We start from the raw sequence: 24,022 nt of genomic DNA on the forward strand, positions 1-24,022 counted from the left end.
CAATTATAGGATTTATTTTCCCACATAAAAAGTCGATATTTTCACAAAGAGGGGGTGCTAGACAAACTTATAGCCCTACTGGAGGGCATTAAAGTCCACTGAAAAAGCAAGTTAATGTTATTATTTCTTATTCCACATCAATATGTATGCTACTCCTACCACAGCTTTTCAGCTAGTAGCTTCGGTAAATCTATGGTAAATCTATCAGAACGGGTGGCTTTCTATACAGCAGCAGCGAAATTTGGTGGGAAGGTGATATTTAGGGGAGGAGCATGTTGGGCTGTCTTTATACAGCACTGACTCCCATCTTATCACCTAGGCATTCAGTTGTATGAAGACAGCTTCGCTATGATTCTATATGAAAGTATAGCAGCAGTTTTGAAGCAAATGGAGCAGATGTTTAGCTAGCTATATGGTTCTTTGCCTCCATGTCGTACATTAATATTGTATACCACACACCTCATGGATTATGCATTTGTATAAGCATCATTAGGCATTGGCTGCTACCTACTTGGAGCAAGATTACTAACTTTGCCAATGTTAGTCAAGTTGCATTAGCTAGTTAACACAAAACTGACAGCATTGGCATACGAAACATGTTAAATTTGATCAATGCAAGCTTATTACAATTTGAGTTATTTTTCATTAAAATGGGGTTACCTCTTATGGTACAATTTTCCCTCGCTGCCAGGATACAGGATCTAAAAATGCTAATTTGACAGTATCTCACTTCCTCCACCTTCAACATCACAAAATATGACGTAGGTGATCATTCCAAAGATTGGTGAAAATGGGAGGCAGGGAAAAAAGAGTATGCAATTACACCTCTTATTTCTTGCCTTTATTTCAATAAATTATGTTTTTACCATTGTGATTCATAAAATTAGGACAACATTACATTACATTTATTTAGCAGACACTCTTATCCAATGCGACGTACAAAAGTGCATTTCATGGTCATGGACAACTAGAAAACACAGGTTCAATAAGGTACAATACTATTTGGCGTTTTATAAAATATCTTACCCTTTAACCACTTGAAACAATAAGCCCAATGGTCTTTTTATGAATGCTTTTGAATGAAATTCAACAAGAGAATTTTTTTAAACTAACAGAGTCTGAACAGAGTCAGGTTTGTCTGTTGAGACACTCAGACCTAATCAGACCTGTATGGAAAGATATGTAGATTGACTCCATATTCCCCTCGTTTCACCTGCTGCTTTTAAAGACACACCCAGTTCTCTAATATTTCATTCCATGCCACTCTGTGCATAACCATAACTTTTAAGTTTGTCTTAAAGTTTCAGAAACATATTAAGTGTGCAAATCGCACGAAAGCTGGTTTGAGATATTTCTAGTGATTACAGTTTCAAATGAATGCCTAAAAATCTCAATCATTTTTGCAAATTCAGTCTAGAAATCTAAAACTGATCACCATTTGACATAATTATGGCTTTTTACACAGATGCCCACAGAGCACAGAGACTTGAATCCATGTGAGGAACAGTACACTTACATTCATCTTTTGTTGCCATTTGACTATTTTCTTTGATATAAAAACAATACACAGTGTCTTAAGATCAATGAGGCTTGCAGGTTCAGGCAAAGTGTAATACAAATGCATCTTCGTGCAAACATGGGATCAAAACCTTGAAACTCAAGCATAAATCACCACCTCAGTAACGTGACAAATATTATCTGTGCCTCAGCGCGCTCAATGTCAGGAGGACAAACAATATCCAACACATAAATTTCAGCAAGGCATTGCATGGTACTGTACGCTTACATCTGTATCTTTTATCGTAACTCTCTGAGGTAACCAAAGAGGTCCAAATATTACTTGTACAGAGAGAGAGAGGTGATTTATGAAAACAGTTAATAGTGCAGGCTGGTATTCCAAACCCGTACATGAATTCTATTTGCAACTTAACAAACAAGCCAGAGGAGACAAAGATGGAGCACTCTGTAAGGGAACAGGTTATCCTTTCTAAACGATGAGACAGTGCACTCAGGGAGCAGCGGCAGCTGGGGACACTGAATAGGGCTCAGCTGCATGCACAGCACATGTTAATCACAGTGCATGTGGGCGGACCACCACGTTTTTACATGACAAGGGAAAAAATACTAGCGTTCTGGAAAAGTAGAGTGAAAGTAGTTTTATGAAAAATGTCAAATCTTTCTACTGGCCATCTAGTCCCTGTGTGAGGGATCTATTACAATCTAAACTCTTTTTTTTTACACTGCATGCCTCACAAGAAAGGTCTAATAATAATTCTGTAATTACATTTGTTATTTAACGTGCATATAAGGATCTGTTTCAATTACACATGTCTTTTATGCACTCTCAATAGGCACACAATATATTGTGTACAATGTTTTTTTTTATCTTTGTTGCCAGTACCACTGTACTTGCTTTGTATTGAGATTAGCTTCTGAAATATGTAAGGAAATCATGCTGCCCTAATATTGACATGCGCAGAGCGTTTCTCACCCTCCAGTGGTTAATGCTCAGTAAAACTGACTCTGGTAGCTGCTTCCTCCTTCTGAATTTCAATGAGATTATGCTAAAGCACCTCCTCTGCCGCAACATAGGCTGTCGGCGCTAGGCTAATTTCATTCTGACCTGCCAGTACTCTTGAAACTGGCAGCCAAATAAAAATCTTCTCTATATGATATTGGGCAGCACAACAAAATGAGGAACAAAATGTTCTGAACCAATAGCTGGGTTCACATCCTGAGTAGGAGGACACTGCAGTTCCCTTTGGCAAGGCACATAACCGGATTTGCTTCAGTAAACATGCATATAAAAAGCATGTAAAAGTTAAGCCATGGTGCGAATGTCACTGTGGATAAGGCCATCCCCTACAGGAATAAATAGGCAAAGGTAATCAATCCACACAAATTCCTCTCCACAGTATCGGAAAACCAATCATAATTCCACTCACAAGGGATGGAGGCCTTTCACATTCACAAGGCAAAGTGTGTCACTGACCTTGGGTCAATCAACATCAACATCTCTTATTCACTCTTAAGATTTTCAACAAAAATTTTCAAAAAAAGTATCTTTTTTTTGCCAAAAAGTTTCCAAGTTAATTCCGTTGACTGCGGAACCCTCCAAATTTCAGCACAATCATAAATAATGAAAAAACAACCTGCAATGATACATGGATTAAGAAATGTATTGAATCCAAGAACACTATTAATACTATAAATCACTGAAACTATGCTACTAAGAAAAGTTAGATGCACACACTGGAGAAATTGCGCCCTTACTTCACAGAGACCCCACACGCAGGAATGAAGCTGAGCTATGAATATAATTACCTTCCCATGGATACCATTAATGTGTTCTTTATGCTCTGTTGTAGTGTTATAATAGATTTGTCCACAGATTATGATTAGGGGCTTAATTCACATGCATGTTATTTCTGTGTCATACTCTACAGGTTACAGACAGTTGGGGTCAGTCCCACTTGACTCTCTAAGGTCATATCTCTATGGTTCCTGTTTGACTAGCTTTGTCAATCAAACAGCATGAGAAGAACGTTGGGATGAAGGTAGCCTTTTGAATTGTCCCTGTTTTTCTCACTTTCCCATTTTTTAGATACATATCACATATGTTTCCTGGCCTAATTCTATAACTTTAATGAGCTGGCAGAATATACATTATATGGCTACCTATCTAAGCATCAGAACATTCTAGAGGGCCTCCACTGACTCTAAAGGCATTCACCATAAGAGCAGGCAGGCTGCTTGTGTCAGTGGCTTGAGACTTGTTCATACCATTAGCCAGATAGGACCACAAAGCCACAGGGGTTGCGTGGGATAAAATCAGCCAGAATTCCACTGGTTATTGCTGTGCTACCATCAAAGAGAAAGCAGGTAGCCAGCTACACCTTTTGAAATTGCTTCTGCCGAAGTGCCAAGGCTGTCCTAGAGGCTTCTATTTAATCACCAAAACAACAAAGCACACAGCATCACACTACTTATTAGATGCTCAGTGCAGCTTCAAAGCAGGGTTGGTAAATTAGCTGACAAACTAAATGGCTGTATTCAACCCAGCGAACTGATACATGAGAATATGACGGTGGCAGCATTCAGCTATGAAAGCGGCAGGAGTAAAATGAATGGGTGTGAAATTAAAGTATTCATTAGTGCTAGTCATTTTCTTAGCAGGGACTTTTAAAACTGTGTGAGCAGAAGTTGTCTTTACTCTGGCGGATGTGCCTCCTGTAGAGTTTGATCCGTACTAAAGCTAATATTTAAATTTGGTTTTAATCTTGGCCAGACATCTGTGGTAAATTTGTTACTTGTTACTAGTCAGGATACCTGTAGTTTTTTATGCCCCACCCGGCCCCCCAAATCAATAACTAATTAAATTGAAAAGTGAAGATAAATAACTAAATTAAATTGGGATGAACAACTGAAACACAGTGAGTAGTGTGTGCCATTTTAGTTAGTTTGATGTTACATGAACAGGCTGCACTGCTTAAATGGGCCCTGGGTGGCACTACAAATAGGATGATTCCAATCCCACCTTGGCTTTTGGATATATGTTCTGCCTATATGTATTCTATTTTAATGACTGTAAATTAAATTTAAAAATTAATTTGAATTGTGATCAGTGAGAGGTAGAAAAGTTGTGTATGAGCACAAATCATATCTTGATTACTGGGACAAGTATGCATTTTTATGTCGATATCCATCTTGTAACTGTATACTTTATAATGGTCACTTTTTGAATCTCTTACTTCACATTCCTACAATCCAGACTTCACCATATAGATATATTTGGAAGTAGGTTTTACTTTATTATTTACACATTATTATTTGGGCCAAATTGCAAGGATAAATGTTTATGATAATGTATCAGCATCCTGATTGACTACCATACAGACTAACTTATTTATCTTTCAGAGGTGTACCAAATATGTAAGATATTCACCACCCTCAACACAAACTATAATATGTCATAGCCATCATCATGGCTGTTTCCAGAGACTATTTTCTGCATGGAGATCTGGTAACCATGACGAAAACCATAACTCAAATATGACATTTCTAAATATAAATATTAAATATTTGCAAAATGCTATGCCTAAGTGTGTGTGTGTGTGTGTGTAAGGGCTGGGGGGCGATTCGTTTCTAATCTGAGAACATTTTCAATGGCAATAGAATATCTGAATTTAAGAAGAAGAAAAAGAAGAAGCTTCTCTGGGTGAATGATTCTTTTGAAACTTGGATTGTAACTGTACACAGAGCTATCTTGGTACACTAACAAATTCAATTCCAAGGAATTATACAGAGATGCAATATTCAGATGCTCCACAACACATTCTGTGCTGTGAAATCAGACACAAGACTAAACTGCTTAGTAATAAAATCACTTTTTTGGCACCCGGCGTGGGGCTGAACATACTCAATTCCCACCCCAATTTGGAATGCCTAACTGTCTGCAACTGCATGTGTGAATCCCACTGCTGATTTTGGAGAGAGTAGATAACTGTGGTTCTCCTCCAAACACGTGGTGTCGCCAGCTGCTTCTTTTCACACTGCAGACTACAGCTGAGTTTGCATAGAGTGGAGTCGGCCGAAGACCGTTCATATGTGGCTTCAGACATGCAGTCCACGGGAACCCGACTGACCAGCAGGGGCCACAAGATAGTGATGAAACGCAGGCCCCTTCCTGACTGAACCCTCCCATAACCATGGTGATGGGACCGCCAATCGTGCGTTGCCCTATGGAGCTACAGGCCACAGTCAGCACTAGCATGGTCGGGATTTGATCCGAGACAGCGGGGCTAATCCATGCACCACAGCACGGTGCCTTAAATGAAGGAGTGACCCAGCAGCCCACCCACAACATGTTTTAAACCAGCCTTGCATTTTAATCGGACACGGTGCAAGCAGATTAATCTATTCAAATAAAATAACTTGAATATCAGATAAGGCATCAAAATAATCCATCAAATCACACATTCCTAAAATACTGGTCCTGGAGTCAGAACCACGTACATAACATATCCCTCGTGATTATTATGTAGTCTGTAAAGTGACATAAAAATATTTTAGACATCTGCAGCAGCTCTTTCATAGTAATATGGTAATGATGGTACGATCTCTTAACGCATGTGCTCCAACACACACACACACACAGATACATATTGTTACTAAGATGATTGTGCATGTTTCCTTATGCAGTTTGTCAAATAAATATCTTTTTGAAAAATTAAATCAATCTCTTTTTACTCTATTTAAGAATGACAAAAATCAGAATCATTATCATGTCACATAAAATATGTCCATGAACACACTTACAAAGCCATGTCTTATTAAATAACATTCAGTATAAAAATACACAGAGACTATTGTATGTATATTTGACATGAACACACAGCTCTGCTTTTGTACTTGAATCTGACTTTATCCTCTAAAACAGTCTGGTTTTCAGCCTCAAAAATGTATGCAAACAAAGGTACCATGTCTCCTTCAGTATAAAAGCTCTCTGCCTTCAATTAGCCATTAGCACTCTGTTTCCCAGTTCAGTCCTTGAGTATTCTCATATTTTAGAGAACTATATGCCCCTCCAACACCACCACAACCCCCCCCCCCCTCCAAACCCCACCACTGTGCAGCACTGTGGTCTCTGATTAATAGAGAGAATTTGATGGCAGTTATAGTACTTGATGATAAACAACCAGTCTATTTTAGTTCCAGAAATGAAATGAATGGCATAAGGCTAACTCATGCATGTAAATGTGCCTAGCTCTGCAGCATTGTTTACGACTGTGGAGGACGGTGCATAATTAAGTCTGCAACAGGAAAAATAAGTGCTGTGGGTTCTGTGGTGTGAGATGAGGACAAAGGTAAGGGTTGACGATGCCGATGTCTCTCCCTGCCAGGCCGGGCTATTGAAAAAGAAGATTAACCGTGCGGGGCTTGAATTAACATGGTTGTTGTGAGCCCAGAGCCATGTAATATTACCTTTTTTCATCATACCTTACAGCAGCCCAGAAAACTGCAGAATTATGGATTTGATTTTAATCGGGCAATGTGCTGAAAAGTACCATATAATTTGAAAAGCACTGAAACCATCAATCAGTTAGGCAGGACTGAAATGCTGGGGAAACAAGAGAGCGTTATTATCACAACTAAACACTTTGTTAAATCTGCCAATGAGCTGGCTTAAAACAGATGGGAAATCCTATTAGATGTGTATAGGTAAGGGCCAAAAAGAAGGAAACACTTGAATATATGATTACTGAAAGCAAATGTTTCACAACGGTATGGTTTCTGAATTAAACCATTAATATCCCAGCATGCTGACATTTATAAACATGTTGGGCAGGCCCAGTTGCTCAATATTTTTGCTACCTTAGAAGAAGAGATCTCAGACTTCGAAAGAAGGGTGATCGTTGGGGGCACATTTGGTAGGAGATTCAGTGACTAAGACAGCTGAACCTGTTCCTAACCTGTTCCTGCGGTGATGTTGGCAAGGAAGTCTAAGGAAATGACATCATCAGCTTTGGGCAACTGTGGTCAAAAGTGGACAGTCATGCAGAACATAAGATGTTGTTAATGCATAATTTGTCATACCATCACCCAGGGAGTTCAGAGAGTTACTAACTCTGCAATTTCACCTAATGTGATATTATTAGAATTACAGTAGACAGTCATCCATCTTGTTAAATGCATTTTACAGTTTTCAGTTTGGTAGCAATTGGTAGGACAGGTCCAAGTAATCAAGTGCTACAACAAAGACGCCATCATTTGGCCTTAACAACAGTTCTTGTGCTCCTATGCTGTCCTTTCCATTCAAAACAGTGAGAGGATATTGCAATTGAACATTTTGGCTGTAAATCCCCATCAGTTATCATTTAGGATGTTGCGTTAATGAGAAGAGACAGTCAATATTGAGCTTTTGAAATGGTGAGGAAAAAATTAGGGTAAAACCCAATGGCATCATTTATCACTAAAGAAATCAAATTTCATACTTTTATCTCTAAGGGAACATCTGAGTTTCAAAATTGGCAATGCTGTCATCTCTGCAAGACTAAACTGATACCAAATGCAATGCAAGAATTTATTCATTCAATTCTTGGAAAATAGCCACACTATTACTTTGCATTTATTTATGGAGATGATTGATGACTATTTATTTTGCAGTGCTGAACATGGTATGAAAAATATACACACATCTTTACTCTTCAAACAATAACAGTGGAATGATAAAAATTAAGACAAGGTTATTTTTTAAAATTTTACTACTGATACTATTAATAATCCCTGTGCAACAACAAACCAACAAAAGATCACCTATCCCACCTTTAAGTCTCATGATTGATTGCATGCAATTTTCCAGCATCAATTTGCCCTTCCCCGCTAAGTAGGATGCTCCCTATAAAGTACATGGCCAGAAACATTAAGCAGGCTTCACACTTCAGGACACAAGTTAATGAAAAATGTTCCTATATGCGCCGTATACTGTCCATTTTACTGTAGAGCAGTGGTCCTCAATCCCGGACCTGGAGAGCCACAGGGTCTGCTGGCTTTTGTTCTTACTCAGCACTGGAGTAGCACAGTAAGTGATCACGTAAAGCAGTTGAATACACAGCTAACTCAGGTTACCTGGTTTCAAAAAAAAATCTGAATCGGTTGCTATTCTCAAGGCGAAAACTCTGGCTCTACAGGACCAGGATTGACGATGCACAGCTATTATTTTCTAAAATCATAGCAAGGGTCAGTAACCCTGGTCCTGGAGATTCACAAGGATTGCTGGTTTTCCTTATTGCTCAGCACTTAATTGAATAATTAAAGCAGTTGATTACACAGTTAAATCACATCACCTGTTTCTTAGCTCTAAATAGGTTGCTGATTAGGATGAAAATAAAACCAGCAGACCTGTTACTCTCCAGGACTAGAAATGAGGACCACTGATGTAGAGTTTTGCAACAGTCAGAGCGGCACATAAAAAGTATTGGATGAAATTCAAAAACTGTGGAAATTGAGTGCAACTATATGCAATAAATACCATTTAGAGAGTAACTGCGACTGCAAATGGCGGAACATCAGCATAAAGCTCAAGGTACATTCACAGGAAGTAAAATTTGGCTTTTGCCGCTTTGCTTTGACGAGTGCTACTGTAAGACGGGGTAAGGTTCAAACCTGGCTGGCGGCATTCACTTCTTACCTCCGCTCGTCTGGGTCAGCAATAATTTAATGGCTAAACTTATGACTGACTTGGGGGACTGAGGCGAACAAAAATGAGCTCTCTCCGTCACATTACTTCTCTGCCACAAGGCTTGCTGGGAACCACACGTACCTGCCATCGCCTGACAGACCAGTCAAAATCTAATCCCTTTTCGCTCTGTACTGTAGGAGGGCCAGGAACAAGTAAATCACGAAAGCAAAACAAAAGGTGAGAATTGCTCTCAGCAGATGCTTCTCTGGTGGCTATCAGCAGTGACGCAAACGCTGTGTGCCCGCCGTCAAGCTTGTGTGAGACTGTGGGAGAGCGCAGCTGTCTTGTGCATCAGGTCATGAGAAGGCATAAGGTATAAATAAAACTACAGAGGCGCCTGTAGCATCTGTGTCTCTGAGCCCACGGCCATGTCGAGCAGAGACGTCCTGTCCCCACTCTATTTTCAGCCATTTTATATTATTCCACAAGGTCTTACACACAATAAGTCTTTAAAAAGAAAAAAATATAAAACAAAAAAAATATAAACATATCCAGTGAGTCTCTCTCTGGTTATCTGACCAAGAATGACAGGAGAGGCCTTCCCATCTACTAACCAAAGGACTCCTGCTCTAAAATTGAACATGGCATCCAAAAATGATCTGCCAGTGATTACACCATACATTAGTGATGTTTCCTTCTAGGGAAGGACCTCAGACCCTGGGCAATGGCATCCCTAATACTGTCAAACGCTTTTGATTTTTTTTCTACTTTTACATGTATTGAATTTCAATCCATGTTTGAGTCAGATCCAAAAGTTGAAGATATGGAGGAGAAACAGGAGTCAGTTCAAGAACTAAGGGCCCTGCAGGAAGTGTCCAAATTGCAACCTAACGGCAATGGACAACTAATCACAAATTATAGGTCACCTATAGCATACCAGGCTATTTAGCTAGAGAGCTGTAAAGCGAATTGCGAATGTCCAAGCTCTTACTATTGCAGCAGATTATAATTGTAGCTGAAAAGTTGTCCCATCAAAGTAGTTATGCTTTAAATCAAAAATGTATTTGTTATGATAATGTGACTGATCGATTCATCCCTGAATTTCAATAGGTGTGCTTGCAGGTATTGTTCAAGAATGCCCAGCTAGTAGATTAAAGATGATTGGCTGCTTTGATTGAAATCCAGAATCTACGTCAGATCTGAAGCCAAATCTAACTAGCTTGTTTTGCCTGGTGATTTTTTCTGGATGCAAATGTGGCGAAATGTCATGCTTCATAGATTTCACCAGCTTAATTGGGCAATGTTAGACTGCACAAGTGACCATGCATTTCATAAAACCTCAAAGAAATAAGCGGGGGCATTTAAAACTGAGGACAGAGGGGGACTGTGATTTCCCCATGCTTTTCCTTACCCTTACTTCTCAGGAAGTTGTTCTTCTAGTTAATAAGGTGTGACATGTAGAAAATTTGTGGGTATTTTTCACAAGCAAGTATAATTGGCAGATCTTAAACTGGTAATTGGCAGCTTCAGTAAACAGAGAATTCCACTAGCACAGGGGTTGCCAAATCAGGTCCTGGAGAGCCACAGGGTCTGCTGCTTTTTCTTTTCTCCTTAAATACAACAGCTACTTAGACCAAAAAAACCAGGGGAGGTGAGTTAACTGTGTAATGAGCTGCTTTAAGCGATCAATTAAGTGCAGATTAAAAACAAAAAACCAGCAGACTCTGCGGCTCTCCAGGACCAGGGTTGGAGACCCTGCACTAGCAGTCATCTTGATGCAGTTCTAAAGAGACCAATGGTACGTGTGGATCTCAGACCAGAGACCACTAAAACTTCATTGGGTCTGATAGAGTTAATGGCACATGATGTTATGTCACAAATCAAAAACTGAGGTATGCCCATCTTTTCACGGCTGGTTTTTGACTCGACGGTGTAGAAAGAAGTCCCTTTCAAATTACAGTGCAGAACAGATTATGCACCTTGCAAAACAATACAAATTGCAAAACATTGTCTGAGACAAAAACACATTGAGTCTCAGTTTACTCAATTTATGTGTTAAAAGCCCAGGTGTGGTTGCCTGAATCAGATGTCTTATTCTGAAAATGGCACTACGCTACCACTTTTAACTGCTTCAGTCTGGCACATCAGAACTTACTAAATACCACTGTGAATACAGATGTCAGAATCTCAGTAGGGGTGTGAGGAAAGACAGCAGGCAGCAGTAGGCTCGTAAGTATTCAATCCAGCAGAATCAAACATTGCCTTAAACCTAATGTACAAATCTGCATTCACCCAAAGGTGCCAGCTTCCCAGTCTCATTTTTAATTTTTCTAATTGAAGAAATATTGTAGGTGCCACACGCACACACACATGCAGACACACACGCACACACATACTGACCATAACACCTGGCTTCAACTGACATTCCAATGCTGAACTTTGATTGACACAAGCAAGTTTGTGGAACAAGTAGAAAATAACAAGAAAGAAGACACTTGTACTACTTACAGAATGCAAGTAGACACTCGCACTATATGCTTGTTGTCATTCCTCTGGGTTACTGCATCACTACCTCAACTCCAACCTGGTTTGAAACCAAACATCAGCATGGTAGGCATTGCAACTAAATTTATACATTGTAACTCTTTGTTAATGAATAAGAGTAACAAAGGATTACAGCTCCAAAAAACTAAAATTTACAGCTCTTTCTTTTGCATTACCTTTACTTTACAGTTGGTGTGGATACTTTTTTTTGTAACTTCATCATTTTTATGCAAGCTTCCTTTAGTTGTACTTTTAATTGTGGTGGAATAAAATGATGAAAGTGCTAAAAATACCAATTGATCCAAATAAATAAATTAAAAATGGTTCACCTTGCTCCAGATTAACCCTGGCTATTGCAGAATCGAAATAGAAAGTGTTGCCATGGTAATCACATCTTGTTTTCCACATCCTATATTTTATATTTAGACTTGGACATGTGTGTCTACTGGGACCATGATATGTTCATAGGTCTAGAAAATAGTTAATAAATAAACAGAGCTATAGCACATTTATTCAGGCACTAGATCATTTCAGAATTTTGCATTTTGATTGCGACTCTTCAAAACATTTCACTTGGCATGTTTTTATGTATTGATGACTCATTGTCAATTGTGAATGGACCCAGGACTAGTGCAGCCATTCTACAGCATTTCCTCTTTTGCTTTGTTGTAATCATGTGCAGCTGGGATTCTTTCTAAGTCATTTGTCTATCTTGCCCCAGAACTGTTTTCCTTCTCATCAGCTTCTGTTACCAAAATTCTGTCCAGCAAAAATAAATATAATAATAAATAAACACAAATGGAAAACACAATGAAATGCAACACTGGCACCGCCTCCTCAGAGACTGGCATGCAAAGACATGGCCCAACCCCGAAAAGTGGCTTTTCTCGGTTCATTAGAGCCTCTTCCTTTTAATGAATTCAAAATACAGCAACTTCCTCCGCTGTCACTCGTACCAACTCATGCAACGCCTTGCATTTTTGGAGGTTAAACGGACAGCTGGGGAGGAGACATGAGAACAGATCTGAAGTGCCTGGCTTGATTTTGTTTTTGTGTAGTTTGCCTCCACATCTGCATTTTTCCCTTCTTCCTTATTTTGTTGATGCTGAAATTGAGGAAAGTATGCAAATCAAGTGCTGGTCACTCTTGAACGGCTCTCAAATGCCATGAGAATACAAAGCACATTATAATGAACACCGACAAGTAACAGGATTGAAGTTCTGGCCCGTGCTTGATGGCATTTCTACTGGTAGATGGGAGGGGCTTCCAGTGTTTTTCATCATTCAGGGTGGGAAAATCTTAATGAATTTCCAATAACATTTACCCAAGGTCGAAGCTCATCTCTCCCGCAGTCATCTGAATAGAATGTAAATCTCCCACCCTTCCTCTGCCTTCTCCCTCTGTCTTACTATAAATCCAAAGTTTTATCATCATACCCATGTATTTTAAAGAGTGCACTGATGCAGTAGACAGTAGACGTGTTCCTATGACACAGAAAAAAATCCTGATGATTTAATAGATATTTATCAAATTTTAACTAATGATATATAACTAGCAGTGTATAAGAATATATGACATCAAGAACAGGCCTTGTTTTGAAGTTTGATTATGTTTCCATCAAGTTTGATTATGAGGCAACCCAGAATATCAGACTCTACTACAGATCCCAGAAAATGATTCTACCTATTTATAACTCTTTGTGTGAAGAAATTTGCTTTCAGCTCATTTTCACCTGTGCCCTGTGGATCATGAAGTAGCTTCCCTGTTCTACCATATTAAACCCTTTTAAAATGTTAATGCTTCAAATTATTGTCTGTTTTCTTTAACTGGGGATAAAAGTACGTGTTTTTAGTGTCTATCCTCAAATGTAATTTCTTTAATATCCACAGGAGGAAAGTCAGACAGAAAGTAAAAGTCCTGCCATGCATTTTTTCCACCCATGAACTCAGCCATCTAATTTCACTAATTAGTTCTAACTAACTAGTAAATCCAGCCAGGTGAATGGAGAAGAAAATAAAGGGAGGACTTTCTGAACCTAGAATTTCCACCTATGTTAATACCGGACTATTCTTCTTTCTGTCATCTAACTAGCAGTCAGAACCATGGCTTTCTATAATGTAGGGAATGAGAATGAGCACAGTATTTTAAATGTGGTCAAACAAATGCAGATCTTGAATTTTTTCTTCCTCTTACATATTTTGTAACTTCTCGTTTTTTCTATGTTTACCTATATTGCAATTGATATTGTAGTAATTTCAGCAAGAGACAAGTCAGGTGGATCACGCTTTTAAGCCATTGTCAGCAATAGAATGCAGCTTTAAACACAAACACAAGAAGAGCAGAAGTAGGGCCATGAGCATGAACTGTGAGCTTTTTTCATACCCGACTTGCGGTCCATAATGCATACACAAAAGAGCACAGAATCTAACTGGCTAACTAGCTACATCAACACAAGTAAGTAAACACACACATATATTTACTATACACAAGATGCGGTGGCTAGCTAATTAGCCTACCGCCACTACAATATTATTGTCAAGGGCATTTAGAGTAAATAAGAGGTTCCAACATTGACCCTTCTTGCACTCCTTGACTAACAATGAGAAGGTAAATTCTTTCATAAATTAAGATTTGTAGCACTCAAACTCCTATGATATATCCATAATAAGCCCAAAATTGAGTCAAATGATTTTGTAATTATTATATAAAAATAAATAAATGCACTGATTAATAATGAATAAAGGAAAGAAACAATTACTAAGAATGATCTTCCCTCTAGAAACCACGCTGACTATTCCCTGATTATTGAATATTTCCTCCAGGATAAATTACCTGTATGAACCAATGTTTTGGAAGAATTTGAGAGTCAGGTTAAACTACCTAGCCTGTGATTTCACAGATCAGTGCATTTCCCTTCTCAATACACCATAATAATACTGCCTCATTTGCATTCCTCATTTCCATCTTATGGAACATTCTCAGATTGAATAAATACATGTGTTAATAGATAATAAATTCGTCACAACAAATGCTGACTTTCCCAGTGTCCGTGGCTATCATCCCCACAGGGCAGCAATCAATTGGCTGTAACAGCACAAAAAGAACATTGTCTCTGTCAGTGTCTTAGTCTCATGCAAGACGCCTCTCATACATAAAGGAAAAAAGGATCAAGGTTTCAAAACAAAACAAGTTTTCTCTTTATCTTGTAATCTTTTTAATATTTGATTAGGGCCTATTAGCCTGTTTTCTTAATATGTTTTTGAAGAACAATGTTGTATCACCTTTACCAATGCTTTCTTATTCTTATTCGTGACTGCAAGCATATCAGCAAAATTTGCCACGCAATGCATTAAATGAAGTAGTCCTCGATAGGTCCTGGTGTCTTTGTTGTTATCAGTAAGAACCTACAGCACCACCTTTTTATTGTGCATGTCTTCCAGGCTTTTTATAATAATCTTATCTTATAATAAAGAGAAAGTGATTTAGTTGTACTTTTTATTTTATTATTTTGGGAATCCGGGGCATCTTGATTTTCATAAAGCCTTTTGGCAGTTAAATTACTTAAAATCATTGATATTATAATCATGTACTTTATTATTCTCTGTTTAAATGTGTGGCACAGTTGTTTTGCCTCCAAATATTTTAGTTTAATTCAGTGGTGGAGATCTTTAACTGAACTTTCCAAACCCAGCTTTAGATCATTTATTAATTGTCAACCTGGATGATAATCAATACATTTGTAGGTCATATTCAGTACCAGGGAAATTCCAGAGAAGGCTGCCACTGCCACTAGCATGGCTTTGTGAGTGAGTGAGTGAGTGATGAGTGAATGAATGAATGAATCGGAGACCTGGTTCCTCCTGTGGTATGACTGGCATCTTGTCCAATTCCGTTCACTTTGGCTGGGTACCGGGCTGGTCATACACACTTAGAAGACTCTTAAGTTGTAGACAAAGTCATTTGATGACTGAATTTCCCAGTGTCTCCCAACTTCCTTGTCCTGGAAGGTTTTCATTGATGTGCTTCAGAGTCTTTAAGGAAAGTTATATTTACAGTTTCATATATAAGAACCACTGGATTGTTCTCTAATCTCTTGCAGAGATGGGAAACTCAAGCTCCACCCTTGCAAGGTTTGCAATCACATCGCTCAGACTGATCCTACCAGGTGGCCTGGGGGAATCCTGGTTTGTGTCCCACAGGGCCCAGCACTGGGTCCTCTCCTCTTCTCTCTTTACACTAAACCAGTGGTAACCATCCCCATTCCTGGAGATCAACTCAATTGTGGGTTTTCATGCCAACCATAACAAAGCATACTGCATTGAACAGCTACATATCTTGTTGAGCTGCTAATTTGTAGACTCAGGTGTGACAATATAGGGCTGAAATGAACACCTACCAGATGGTAGACCTCCGGGAACAGGGTTGGTTACCATTGCACTAAAACTCTTGGTCCAGATATCTCTGCTCATGGCGTGTCATGTTATTGCTATGCTGATGACGCTCAACTCTCTTTCCTCATTTTCTCCCTCTGACACCCAAGTTCAGGCATGAAACTCAGAATTTCTGGCTAACACTGCAGCTTGGATGTTCACCCACCACCTAAAGCTCAATCTGGGGAAGACAGAACTCCTGCTTCTCCTGTCCCAGAATGCTGTCGCCCATCTGGTCTTCAAACAGCCTAAATTCACAGATGCCGCACCACTTTTGAACACCCGACACTGGCTTCTATGGCTGGCCACAATCAAATCAAATCATTCACATTAGCATACCAAGCTGCGAGTAGTTCTGCCTCTTCTTATCTTCAGACAATGATTGCACAGCACATTCCAACCAGACCTCTCTTTTCAGGGTCCCCTGCCAGCTGGCTGTCCCAAGTCTTCGAGCATCTGGCAGCGAGCTCCTCACGGCCCCAGCTCTCCTTAGCCCTTATTCCCCCATGGTGGAATGACCTTTCCCAATCAATCAACTAGGCAGATTCACTGGCTGTTTTGTCAAAAACCCTTTTCAGGCAACACCTTAATATTTCTATTAATTAAAAAAAAAAACCTTTATTTTGCATGCACCGCAGTAGTGGAGGTTATATTATTGCACCTTTGCATATCTCTTACTCTTGTGGTGTTTGTATACCATGTGAAATGCAGTTTGGCCAGTCACTTTGGCTACTCGTATCAGCAAAATGACTAACTCGTAAATTGTATAGATCATTCAAGGTAAGAATTCTTTCCTCCGCAGCTTCCCATTCAGCTTACCGAAACTGAAATCCCTTCTCTCTTGCCCACACCCACTCACACTGTGTGGTCGGGTAAAACATGGCAGTGGGCCTACAAAGTAATGAGCCACAACCCTTCTCATCTAAAACATCACTGCAGTGTAAATGGTTCAACTATGTCCAGGATCACACACACACACACACACACACACAAATTACTCTCTGATCTTGCTGCAAAGAAAGTAAAAGTAGAACAGCTATTCAAATCTCTCTTTTTCCCCTCTTTTTCAGTAGCAATGACAATTTCTTCTTTAAGCCAGGAACTTGCTGATACGATATCCAGAAAAGTATATTGTGTACATAATTATGTTTTGCACACATATCATGGATTGAGGATAAAAATTACTTACTGAATTTGGGGTAAACTAATGATTTTTTTCTCTAACTCACTCACAATTTGGCTGAAGCATAAAGATGAAAAACGGTGAAACCAATGCACACTATCAAAGCACGAAATTCATCCACAAACAGCCAAAGTGAAACGCAGCGGGGCAAAAGCTATGTTCAATGTTTAGAATCCACCTCCAAACACCTGTATGGTAATTATCCACATACATATCCATTATTGATAACTGGTATTGGGGTGTGTCATCGTACCATACACAGTAAAACGTCCAGTGTTAATTTAACTCACACGGAGTACATACGAGTCCAACAGGGACCATATATATTCCGTAAGAGTTGATTTAACACTGAACATTTCACTGTGACTGTAACCCTGCAACTGAACACAACTGGTTATGCATATATTCATCTTTTTATTGTATGTCATGGTATTCCCTTGGTAGTAGTATTTGCCTCATCCATAGTATGTATGGGACATTACGGGTTCAACTCAGTGACCACTAAACAATTGTTCTTTGCAAGGGGTCCCCTTCTTTATACAGCAAAGAGTGCTATCATACTGCGCAATGTATATTTAATCCTTATTTACAGCAATACCTAATTGTTTTCTTTAAATAAACATCAATAGCCTCATCTTATGTGAGCAATATTCCCTTAAAAATAAACAAAGACCGTTTTCATGGTTCATGGTGGACATGAGGAAATTACTGATAGACAGATGGATAAACTGTTCTTTCAGCTGTAATCCACTGTAGGAATTACTTAGGGAATGTTTCTTCATTGCATAAGAGTCCGCCAATCACCTACATACTTATAGTTGATTGGTTAACCTGTCACTCAAAATGTGGCGCATCATTGGTTGTCTGGCTACGATACCTAGAAGGCAAGGAAGCAGCAGACAAAAATATTCCATGTGTGTGTTTTTACCTTTCCATTCCGCATCATTTATTCCTACAAACACTGCCTTAAGCAGTGCAAGGTTATTATTTTTTTCCAACTGAGAGGTAATAGGCAACACCTTAAAATTTAGCATATATATTTAATAAACAAACAGTTTTGTATTCTTAGTTCCATATATCCATGGCACGCAGTCCTTTGCCTGTAGTCCCCCAAGCAACTGCCAACTGACTCTCAATATGAAGGAAAATTGTGTAATTGTGTCAAATCTGCACGCTTCACGCGTAGTTCCTTCCTGAATGCATGCACATTTTAGCATTATTTAAGGAAAAATGTAATGCCTCAATCATAAACCACAGCTAAAGTGACTGGCAAACAAAGATAAAGCAAAATATGCATGTGGCGACCAACAGCGGGAAGGCGAGGCTGCCTTCAGTAAATAAGTTTGAGGAAGGAAGGAAAGCAGTGGGATTTTTCAGAACACACAGCGCCTTTGATGCTACGGCGCAGCATATTGGTGATTAGCAGGTGCTGGAAATGCTTTGAGTCACATGCCTTTGGGAATCATTTTAATAAACTCGGAGCTAGTGACAGAGCACTCTTAGACACACGGCGGACGGATTCCAATTTAGCACGAGAACCAGACATCCAGACAGGACGGGCTAGGAACGCTGGAAAGAACGTACACATCCCCTGCTTCCTGGCTGACCCTTGCTCATAGATTCTTATTTTGTTTCAAACAGATGTAACTGCAAATCACATTTCGGAGTAAACACTACCAAAGGCCCTGCATAATAAGCATTTGCCACGTTTTTTTTTAAATATAAACGACACTCGTGGTACAAGTGACCTGTGTCTATCAACTCGGTGATTAATGACCCAAATGGAAATGAGGAACCAGAGACTCCCAGTTAAGGCACGCAATTTGATTTTTCAAAGGACATTTGAGAATATTCTGCTTTTGATGTTTTTCTCTGATTCCAGCAAATATTGCCATTAGGCCTTTTTCAGGGTTGCAGAAAAGAGAAGTAATACATGTGCTTTAGGACAGTAGGAATTATAGCTAAAGGTAATTATGTTTAAGGGTGGGTTCATCACTGCACACAATGAGCTGAAAGGGTTTATTTAAAAATAAATCTCTTCATGCAGTTGAACACAATTGAATTAGCATGAAATGGAATATTAATATTTCATACTGTGACAAATGTGCATTATACACATTTGCATACATATTGGGAATTGTTATGTCCATTTTAAACGATGGTCATGAATATCTTGTTAGGGAAATAACTTCATGCATAAATTTCTGGAAAAAAAATTAAATGTTGCTTTCATTCAATCTTTACAGTGCCCCTTCACTAGAGAGTTGGACCACCCAATATCATTAAAATACATAAATGGATTACGTCAAGCGTTTATTCTATTTGAACCTCCCACACAAAGGCTCTCCATATTTCTTTCCTCACAAAAGGTAAAGCATCAGCGGTTGGGAAGCCCCTGTAACAGAATGGAAGGTGTTCCAGTAAACTCCTTCAGTCGCCTGCTGACAGAGCGCAGCCCAAAAAGAAAGTGCGCGATTATCAGCCAATGAACGGGAGCCCCCGGCGCGTTCCGTCTTTGGTCCCAACGCCCCGCCTCGTCTCTCACCGTTCACCAGGTGCTGCTGCTCTCGCAGCTTTAACTCTGGCTGTCGTTCCATTTGCATGTTAAAGGCCACGCTACAGCTTTATTAGGCTAATAGCATTACCAGCCCGATTAAGAGCCCATTTAGTACGCTTATTGGTATAATTCAATTCCTTCATAACGGCTCAAAGAAAAGTGCTCGCACGGAGCTGGGCAGTTATGCAGGGGCGGGTCGTGAATGCTGTCCAAGTGAGCTGAGTGATGGCACAGTGAGGGGAGTGAATCTCACTCTCCCTGCTCAGCAGCGATTTGCTGGAGGCAAAGGGACGTGGCAGGATGAAGCGAATGTTAGGGGGTTGGGGGTTGGGGGGGGGGGGGTTCGGAGCTGTGAGCAGCTCTACTGAACGTCGGGAGGATGACGACGCCACACGGAACCAGCTGGACCGAGACATTTTGCCTTCATCACCGTCGCTGCCGCCGACATTACCACCCACTCCAGATGAGACAGGGGGGTCTAACGCTTCCCTTGCTTAGCAGTGCAAGCAGAACAATCTTTAAATGTATCACATTTCCATTGCTACTGTTTCATCATAGCTGCAGGAGGGTATTCACATGTATAATGGCAGCAAATAGTTTAATCTGTTACAACTGTGTGCATGCTTGTTCACAACTTATGTACATCCAGGGAACATATAAGTTGACCGTAGGCACCAAATTCTTGAAGATTCAGTCAAAAATAGTGGGAGGGTTTTCTGGTATCTCAGACCTCCAAAACTGGAGCATAATTAGCAATATTATATTTACAATTAATGATGATATTAAAGGAGGGAATTGTTTCCTTGTTTTTTGTCGATACAGAGCACCGTTTACCTACAAACTTCATGAAAACTGCTCTGGTCAAAGCACAAAAATAAGAAAAGGCGTGAGGTTGCTGACCTGAACACAAATTGACTATACATTGTCATGTCCAATACAAATGATCAATATCCAACTGCAAAAAGTCTGACTACAAATATACTGACTGCATATCAAACAACTCGCATAATATAAAAGAAGCAACAACTCAATGTACACTACACTCATTTCATTAATTCCAAACATGGATATGTCATGCCCACACAAAGAAACTACTGTTATAGCTATTTTATGTTTTCTGTTTATTCCAATCACAGACAGCCCACAGTATTGCTATGCCATGAATTGGCATAGGACCTCTGGACCAAACCGTGTTGTGAATATGTGATACAGGTCCAGACCATAGTCCTCAGTGCATAAATTGGTAACCCTTGCTGCAGGCCAACTTCGATCAGATTATTGATGTTAAAAATAAGCAGAAGTCTGCTTTAAACTTCATTCATATAACATGGAAAGTTACCATTAGCGCTGAAAGAAGGCTTCAACGGCCTTGATTCGTCTTCAAGACACTGAATTATGATGTTACAAAATCAATTTTATAATCATTTCACACAACATTCAGGTAAAGTTCAAGTGCAAGGACGCCATGCTTTTCAAAAGTCCAAATCAAAAGGTATTTTGAAGTTAAGCAGAGGCACCTTGAAATATTCTGCTTACTTACTCCAGTATTAAGTTGACTTCAGTATGCACACGGATCATATACTTCAAGGACATGTTCGAGCTTGCCTTCTTCTGCTCAACGAAAAATGTTTGCCTGAAATTTGCCTCCATCAAGTCTTTGCATTAGACATCATCACATTGCTAAACATTAAACATGCAATTGCCATAAGTGACTTTGTTCCTATACAATGTATAACCCAAAAATTTAATTTGCAGGTTTGACAAAATTACCCACAAATGGGATATTATAAAGTCAATAATGAGACACAAAATTTTGAAAAGCTCAAAAGCAACATGCCAACAGGAGCGACAGGATACAAACAGGAGAGCAGACTCACAGTGGTGAAGTTGTGGGCGAAGCAGCCCGTCCCGCGGAACGTGCACTGAAGAAGCATCTCGTTGATGTCGTGGCCGGTGCGGTTAAAGAAGTCGGTCATGTTGAACTGCTTGGGCTTGAAGTTCACGAAGTTGCCCTTCTCCTTTAGGGTGGCCAGCACTTCGGGCTCGGCCAGGTGCGGGTTGGCGATCTGGTAGTTCTCGTTGAGCAGAGCCAGCAGCTCCCCCACGTGGTAGAGGTCATTACGCGTGATCTTGGAGAAGCGGAACTCGTTGAGGTTGCAGAGGGTGATGGCCGGGAAGGTGAGGTTGGGAGCAGCGACCTCGTCCAGCTTGGTCACGTGGGGGTACTCGAGGTAGTAGGAGATCCGGTCCATGCACACCAGCAACAGCAAGGCCAGGGAGCCCAGGAAGGAGAGAGACCACAGGAAGCGGCGGAACGTCATGTGCCCATAGGCAAAGATGTGGCTCATGCCGTGCAAGGTGGAACTGTTGGCGAAGGCTTGCAGGTTGGAGGGCCGCAGGCTCTCAATGCTTTCCTCCGAGTCCCCCTTCATATTTGCGATGGCTCCTTACCGCTATTGCCAAAAAGAACTTGTGTTGTGGAGATATGTGGCGGTAGAAAAACTGTGTATTCCGCACCCCGGGTTAACAACGGCTTTCTCCTTTATTCTTCAGTCCGCGGCGATTCTTCAATCGATCGCTTTCCTGAGGCGGCTGTCACCCGTTTTTTTTTTCTCTCCTTATTATTCCTCTTTAATCTCCTCGATCGGCGGGTTCCAAGCGATGTCAGCCGTTTCGCGCAGTCCCGGGTCCTGAAAGCGGCGCTCCTCCTTTTCCGCGGGTCTCCTCTTCTTCGCTCCCTCCTTTTCTTTTCTTTCTTTCTCTCAGCTGTTCTTTGTAGCGAAGCCAAACACAATGACAGCCCCCGAAGCACCCACTTTTTACAATGGAAAAGGGACAGGGCTCTGAACCGCGAGCAGAGTGCCGGGGCAGTGAAAAGAACAAATGGGGGAAATAACAGAGGGGTGAAAAAAAGACAGATGGGAGTTGTAAGGAAAAGGCAGCGCGGGGAAAAGAGGGGTTAAGTCTCAGCTCTCAATGGGACCCTTTCTCCACCAATCGGAAAGATCGTCGCGACATCGCTACAATAATGGAATGCAATGGATTTGTGAATGGAGAGGGGATAAAGGGCTATATGGCTCACCGTCTCTCTCGCATCCACCTTCCTCTACCTCATTCACTCTCTGCCTATCTGCTCTCAGACGAAAATGAGGGGGTCAGAGACCTCCCGCTGACCCACCTCTGTGCCTCACAGCCTGCGTCTGTAGCCTCCCCAGGATTTCTCCCCTTCGCTCCTCTGATTCCCAGATAAATGTGACGCCTTATAGCCACTCCGGCTGCCTGGCCATCAAAGCCCCCACAGAACCTGCAAGCTTTCTCCTGATCTTTTGACAGTATAGATACTGCTGTGTGATGCCTCTCTCTCTCTCTCCTGCACGCTCTCTCTCTCTCTCTCTCTGCTAGCTCACCCTCCCTCTCTCCCTCTCTCTTTAGTAGTCAGGGTCCATCCCACTGCTGAACACGCTCTGAGAATTCCACGGCAGCTCAGCCAGACTGTGCACAGGGGAGCCTCTTGTTCAGTGCTGGAACTTTGCTGCTCTGCGTTTATGTCTCTGTGCTGCTTCACAACAGTGAGAGGCTGTGATTTGTACCTCTAACCCCATGCTATTACTTAGTCATGTACTGGAAATACCACAAGTAGAAAAATACCAGCTTTACCTGACCATTCCTGCATGCTTATTTTACATAGATTGCTATAAACGTGTTATATATATATATATATATATATATATATATATATATATATATATATATATACAAACACACGCATGCAGGAACACACAGTTCTATTGAATCAGAATATGGGATATGCTAAGCTGTTTTGCCAATTAGATAAATAAAGAACAGTATGACAGTGTGTGACAAATTATACAGGGCAAATTATTCATAAAGCAGATTGCTCCATCCTCACCTCTGCCTAACAAACCAAGACCAACCGTCTCTTAATCAAACCACTGGAACAGATTCATCAGTCAGTGTCTGGTGACGTTGTTTCAGATATTTTTTTCCACAAAGCTGCCACATGATGGCGGGTTGCTGAAGGGAACCCTGGTTTCATTTAGCCGCTATTCATCATTTTGAGCCACTGGTCCAACACCCCCTCACCCTCTCCACACCCCCTCCACACC

At 40.5% G+C, this 24,022-nt stretch overlaps 1 protein-coding gene across 3 annotated transcripts in view; it reads right to left on the reverse strand.

Annotated features, from left to right (window-relative positions):
• The window catches only part of asic1c (acid-sensing (proton-gated) ion channel 1c), a 324,712-nt gene extending 301,413 nt beyond the window's left edge, over positions 1–23,299 (reverse strand). Inside the window, exon 1 of one of the 3 annotated variants that reach the window (XM_064347023.1) lies at positions 21,773–23,299. In XM_064347023.1, the coding sequence (XP_064203093.1) occupies positions 21,773–22,327 (555 nt within the window). In that variant the 5' untranslated portion in view covers positions 22,328–23,299. The remainder of the gene's footprint in view (positions 1–21,772) is intronic. The other 2 variants (XM_064347020.1, XM_064347022.1) reach the window with 2 other exon arrangements.
• Positions 23,300–24,022: the final 723 nt, after the last annotated feature.

This window comes from Anguilla rostrata, chromosome 8 (assembly GCF_018555375.3).
Source record: "Anguilla rostrata isolate EN2019 chromosome 8, ASM1855537v3, whole genome shotgun sequence".
NCBI lineage: Eukaryota > Metazoa > Chordata > Actinopteri > Anguilliformes > Anguillidae > Anguilla > Anguilla rostrata.